Genomic DNA, 7,234 nt, shown 5'->3' with positions numbered 1-7,234 from the left:
TAAAACTGAACGTATGAAACTGACTGAGAGGATTGTTGCTAGGGCCAGAGGTTGGGGTGCTAAATTTTTGTCTTAATATGGTAGGCTCCCCCTTGTTCAGTCTGTCCTTACCACTCTTCATTCATATTGGGCTACTATCTTCTTGATACCTAAGGACATTATGAACAGGATCAATGCTCTATGTAGGAATTTTTTGTTGGGGGGGGGGGGGGGCAAGGCTGGGTATACTAAGGCTCCTAATGTAGGGTGAGATATTTGTTGTATGCCAAAAACTGAAGGAGGGCTTGGGCTCAAGGACAGTTGTAGTTGGAATGTTGCTTTGTTGGGTAAATACGTGTGGTGGCTTGCTTCCAAAAAAGACCATATGTGGGTAAAATGGGTGAATCATGTGTATATGAAAGGTAAGCACTGGTCTGATTATCAAGCTCCTCCTGACAGTAGCTGGTCTTGGAGGAAAATCACTCACATTATTCAAAAATTCAAGCAAGCCTATACTAATGATAAGTGGCTCAATTCTGATCTCAAGTATACAGTGAAAGTAGGGTATGATTGGTTGAGAGGAGTTCATTCTGTGGTTCCATGGTGTCATTTGGTTTGGAATAAGCTTAACATTCCTAAAACATCTTTCATTAGCTGGTCCATTATGCATAAAAGATTGCTTACTAAGGACAGATTACTCAGAATGGAATTGGTTGTGGATCCCATCTGTGAAATCTGTCGAGTTTGTCCTGAGGACCATCATCATCTGTTTGAAGCTTGCTCCAATATGCAATATTATTTCAAGTTGCTTTTGTCTTCGTTGAGGATGAATGTGCAGTCTGGCAATGTGGTGCAATGGTTTTCTACAGCCAGAAATGTCACGAAGTTGCAGAAGAGAATTTTTGGTGCCTCTTATGTTGCTCTCTTATATCAGGTCTGGATGTGTAGAAATGAGGCTAGATTGTCTAATTTTGTTAAGAGGTCTGAGGTAGTTATGCAGCAGCTGATTAAGGACATCAAGCAGAGATTCCAGCGTCTTAATTTGAGTAAGCTGACTCAGAGGGATTGTAGTTGGCTTCTGAGTATTTAGTGATTGTCATAGCTTTGCTCTTTTTGTATAGAGTTACATAGGCTTTTTTTGTCATACTAAAGGACGTAAACATTTGGAGTTTTGATTCTAATATACTTAACTTTCCCAAAAAAAAAACATTAAAAACCATAGAAATAGTGGGAAAAATAAACATTCATCGTTATATCTAAAACATTTTAGCATGTTTTAGCATTTATATAATGACCTCCACCCAATTATATAAATGATTCCGAGATCCAAAATTCATATTAACTTGGATGTGAGCCAACGGGCCCTCTACACCTTTACTAATATAACTTGGTGGGATGACCCTCTTAACCGATTCTACAATTAGAACTCTCGGTCGATGAATTTACGTTAAGTTCATCTTTAGCCCGAACCTATTGCGGCTACGGTCGCAAAATACCTTCGTTGAGATCAACCAAATTTTCGAAGTGTAATAACTATTTATTACCCCACTTACCCAACGTCAAAGCAAGCACCCCGGTATAATATTTCAATACCGTATTGTACCTATATGAAATTGAGATTCATGGGCTCCTACTATTTGGTAAGGCTAAGTCTCAATCTTTTAAAAGTAAAGCTCTTGTCAATTTATTATCTATCAATTTAAAGTGAGCTAAAAGTTGAATTATCGATAATTATAATTGACATGGTCGATTACTCGATATGATACGCATGTGTTGTTTATGGCGATTTGGCAATGCATGCAATATATAATGAAAAATGCATAAGCAATAAATAAATTTCCTAGTATGGTCATCCTAAAATAGAAAATCAAATAATCTATTACAAATTCGGAAACCAACTCCATTGGTCCCTTGAACTTCAAGTGACACGCCTCCCAAGGAAAACACCATCTTGATCGGAACGCCTTTCCGATTGGCACCATCTTGAAGGAACATCGGAATTACAAATAATAATAAAATACATAGCTAATCCTATTATACATTTGTAATATGAAAAACTAGTAAAAATAAAAGTGATACGAGATCAAATTAAATTACAACCAAATCGATATTCCCTTTCATTACAGGTAATACCAATTAAAAACTAAGGCCATACTAAGATAAAATTACATAATTCAAAATTACATAAATAAAATATGACATTCAACAATGAAATATACAGCATTATAATATGTATCTATCATGCTAAATTATGTGCCAAATCGCCTTATTTAAACCTTATATCGTATATAATCCGGTTTTATGGAAATGCGTGATAAGAACTTATTAAAATCACAAATAAATACTTAAATCAAATTTAAACCCAAGTTAATTTTCCTAACCTTCTTAGGTACTCAAAAATTAGTCTTCACTAAACATTTGACAATAATTCAACTTGGTTTTGTATTATTGCTTATTTAAACTTCTTATAATCCTAATAATTATGAAATAATTCCCAATTAATCATAAAAATTTGGAAAAAATCGAAATCACATTTTGTAAATACTGGAATATTACCAAGATTCCAAAACTCAATTAAATTTGCCCACAAAATATTTATAATTTATTTCATTAATAAATCGTATAAAACATAACTTTTACCATTTAATTCCAAATTAAACATAAAAATTATGGGAAAATCAAAATCAAAATTTTGAACATTCTTAAAAATTCCCAGAACCTGGAAATGGCAAAATTTCAACCAAAATTTTTGAATTTATTTTTATGACTAATAAAGTTGCCCTTTTATCAATTTTATCACATAAAAATCAATAAACATACCAAATCCATCAAAATTAATCATGCAACTTTAGATCTGATGTTCATATCACATATACAACATTAGGGAAAAATTTCATGCCATAAAATTCATTTTAGCTATTTTTGCTAAAAATAGTCACTATTTATATCATTTTAACCATTAAAATTATAAATCATGCATAATAAATCACATTTATCTAAAATTTTACATACAATCTGTAAAATATGCATGTTACATCATATTAATATTTCATGGCCTATTTCGAAGTTTAACTATATTTAGTCATTTTACCTCCATTTAATCCATTTTTATCTCATAAAAATCATAAATTATGCAATATTAATCACATTAATACGAAATTTTACATAAAATACATAAAATATGCATGTGAGGTCATAATAAAAAATCACGACCAGTAGTGAAATTTAACTATTTTTAGTAAATAAAAGTTCATTTTACTCAATAAAATGTAATTATTTCACTAAAAATCATTAAAATAAGCAATAATCATCCATAAATCATCAATATGACCTAAAAATATTTTAGAACCAAAATGTATAACATGCAAAAAATTTCGTGGCTTCATCCTTATAAATAAAAAATTATCTAGTTTTAATTAAGTTAAATTTAACTCGGAAAAACCAAACCGATTATGCATGTAACACCAAAGCTCTGATGCCAATTGTTAGGTTCATAAACCCCTATTAAACTCATCTAATAATTTATAAATTACTTATAATTTATATTTTTGTGGATCTAGTTGCATGTATAACAAAAGAATAAGAAAAACGATTTCCTTACATAGAGAAAGACATGAAATGGTCACAAGTAAGGTCTCCTACCTTCTCTTGTTCTTGAGCTATAATGCAAATGGATGATCCTCCAACAAATCTCAAGTTTAGAGATCCTCCTCAATGTTGCACCCAAGACAAAACCTCTTAATACTAATATATTAATTAACCAGATTAATATACTTGTAATAATCCTTAAAATAAATTCTATATAATTTATTACTACTTCTAGTTATGTTTTATGTAATATAGGAATAAACAAATTTATAACTAAAACAATTTTAGAGAGATGGAGGAGAAAAGAGCATGTAACAATTATGCATGAGATAAGAATGAAAAATTTGAGACAAGCTCTTCATTTTTATGGGGAAAACCGGTTGGGGAGGGTGAGAGAAGACCCCATGCATGCTCTCCCTTTTTCAATTGTTCTTACCCATAAGACTAGGTTTGCATGGCTAGTAATATTAGGGTAATAATGATGTTTATTTTACAATGAAATAAACCATCCACTAACTCAATTGTCCCTCTAATTTTCGGCCCCTCGAGATAAAATGGACTTTATTTTAAGTTTGTGTTTTGTCAAATGTAAATAGGTAGGTCATGTGTTACACACCAATGCCCATAGGAATTTAAATGTATATTTAACCCCTTAAATATCATTTTATAACAAATAAACTACTTGTGACAAAATAACGTGTAATACATGATTACAATTATTAAAATGGGTCATATAAAGATAATTCACAACATTTTGCAATTATAATTATGTTGGAATATGTGTCCTCCGACAATAATGAGATCACAACTGTCGATCATGATGATCACATGTTTAAATCTCATTTTAAGAATACATGTGGGATGTAATATTTTACAGTCAACTGGTCCACACATATCGGTAATGATTGGCTGACTAGAGTTTGACATTACTGTCGTGCGACGGTGGTGATCAGTTGATCCCCTTAGGTCATACCTATAGGGAAATACTCTTTATTGATTATTTAATTAATCATATGCCGATACGAGTTAATTAAATTACTTAAAATTGACGGATGATTTGTGAGTAAGATTAACGTATCTTATTATAATTCGATTAAATTGGATACGGTCTAAGTAATCGAATTGTTTTATTACTTAGATAAAGTTATTGTTTACGAAACAATTGAAATTGAAATTGAGTGAATAATTTATTATAAATACAAGACGTTGTAATTTATAATTTGATAAATCGTTTTGGTACAACTAATTACGAATTACTAGTCGATATTGTATATGGCATATTTTATGAGTATGTTGATTTTTAATATGTTAAAAATACATTACAATTTCACATGTCAAGTAACATGTCACATATGTTACAATTGACAAATGACAAAATAAAATGGACCTCCCATTTTATGTCATATGTGCCAAAATTATGGAGGGAGTATAAGGTTTAAATTGTGTTAATTGTTTTAAGTGGAAAACACAATGATAAAAGCTAACTAGTAGCCATGCAACCCTATAACTTTTGAGAAGAGCAACTTTTACATGCATTGGGCTTAAAATACCCCCCCTCCAACCGATTTTCATGTGTGATGCCAAGAGGTTTTTCCTCTACAATTATTCACCACTTCATCTAATTTTTCTAGAGTAGGAAAAAAAAACTCTCTACTAATTGTGAAAATCCTAGAGAAATAAAAACTCACTAATCTCTTCTCTCTCAACCGAAAAACAAGAGAGAACAAGTAAATATTTTGTGTCAAAATTTTAAATAAGACTAATCCTAATACTAGATCATATTATTTTTAGTCTTTAAGGGTATTCCTTGGGTATATGCTTTTGGGAGGGATTCTATTTTGGATCCTTTGTTCAGCCATTATAAGGAAGCTCAAGAACAAGTAAGAAGGAGATCTTACTTGTGCCCTTTAATCCGAAATATCATAGTAAGAAGTGACGATTTCTGCTCTACTCTTGTTTTAGTTTGCATGCATAAGATCTAGTTTTAATTTTATGACTAAATTAAAATGTCACATATATGGATATGTTAAATTAATGAGATTGATAATTCAACAAGCGGTATCAGAGCGCCTTAGGTTGTTTGCATGCAAATCGGTTTATAGTTTTTCCGAGTTATATGATTAACATACCAAACTAATTAATTTGGTTTTATGAAGATAAACCTAAAAATAACCTTGCATGTTAAAAGTTTCTGGTCCTAAGTGATTTTTAGGATATTTTGGTTTATTTATGGATTTTATTGTTCATTTTATATAATATTGGCATTAAAATGTGATTTTTATGATAAAAATTGTCATTTTTGGACTAAAAATGGCTAAACTTCGATTTTTCCAGTGGGTTTTGGATATGTTTTCACATATATTATCTACTGATGGCCTGTAAATTTTCATAATAAAATGTGTTGTATTGCTCGAAATATGGATTTTTCAAGTTAAAATCATATTTAAATGGCTAAATAGGTTAATATGAGTAATATTTCGAATCTGGTCATGGAAATTTAGTGTAACACCCCCATTTATTCGGGAGCCTTTAGATAGACATTCTCAAATAAACAGGACTGTTACCATCTCGGTTTCCCGAGGTAGTAGATAACAAAGTCCAACTCACCAAAGTACGTTAAATAAAAACTTTAATGATTACATAAGTTTTACAATTTTAACCAACTAAAACTTAATATAAAAATAAATACAACTCGCAGCGGAGAATAAATAAGTGATATAACTATATATGTGATCTAGACTTCATCTACGGTTCCAAGTTTGGCTCTCATCCCAATGCTCCCAAGTCAGCTAATCTTTGGTACCTGTCAAATCTGCTCCCCATAAAACGGTTCACCGCAGGTGTTCACGAATACACAGTCAACCGCGAGGTTGAGTAGGAATAAATACTAACAAAAAAAACATACGATAAATAATCCAATTTCCTTTTTACATTGCACAACCCCATGACAATGTGCTCCTTCCTTTTACTTACTCATTACACTAATCATCCCGCCAATCCCTGGCCGGGGTAGCCTCAACCCGAAAGTGAGTAAACACAAACTACATTACCAAAGGTAATGTCTGCCTCAACATATAGTTGATTAAATATCCACCAGATGGCCTGCACCAACTGGGCCCGCTCGAGTAAATACGATAAAATATCGTCCGCGAATAAATCAAATACGTCACCCGAAGGCTCTTACCATGACGTCTGCCAATATAACCTCAATAATAATCTACATCACCACGAAGGGATGTCTGCCAGTATTAAACTGAATAACCAATGCAATAACAGTAACTCCATCATAACTAATCCAACCAACATCTACAATATAATTCTCCCCTCCAACAATTTCAATGATATCAACCAACACAATTCTCATATGATCAATTCACTTTAATATAAATCATCCAACAAACATTATCGAGTAAAAGTTTAGTAGGATTTACCCCTACCTGATAAGCAAATTCCAATTACGCATCTCAAGCAATCCAATAAATAAAGCAATCCGATCCGACTATAATTCTTCACAACCGTCACCTAATCAAAATATTAGAATTCAATTATTTATTTATTTATACCTTATTTATTATTCAATACCAATTATACTTTAATTATTTATTATTAATCATAACATTACGATATTCTAAAACCCGAGTCAACACCCAAATAAACCCGTCTCCAA

At 31.6% G+C, this 7,234-nt stretch overlaps 1 protein-coding gene across 1 annotated transcript; it reads left to right on the top strand.

Moving 5' to 3' along the window:
- Positions 1 to 262: 262 nt before the first annotated feature.
- LOC141618509 (uncharacterized) lies at positions 263 to 1,069 on the top strand. Its single transcript, XM_074435620.1, has one exon. It carries the CDS (start codon positions 263 to 265, stop codon positions 1,067 to 1,069), a length of 807 nt encoding a protein of 268 aa, XP_074291721.1.
- Positions 1,070 to 7,234: the final 6,165 nt, after the last annotated feature.

Source organism: Silene latifolia, chromosome X (genome assembly GCF_048544455.1).
Source record: "Silene latifolia isolate original U9 population chromosome X, ASM4854445v1, whole genome shotgun sequence".
NCBI classification, from domain to species: Eukaryota; Viridiplantae; Streptophyta; class Magnoliopsida; order Caryophyllales; family Caryophyllaceae; genus Silene; species Silene latifolia.
The sequence above is the reverse complement of the archived record's forward strand: the minus strand, read 5'-3'. Positions and strand labels throughout refer to the sequence as shown.

What these genes read in the sequence shown, in the direction of transcription:
- LOC141618509 (XM_074435620.1), top strand. Translation starts at nt 263, where the DNA reads ATGCCAAAAACTGAAGGAGGGCTTGGGCTCAAGGACAGTTGTAGTTGG.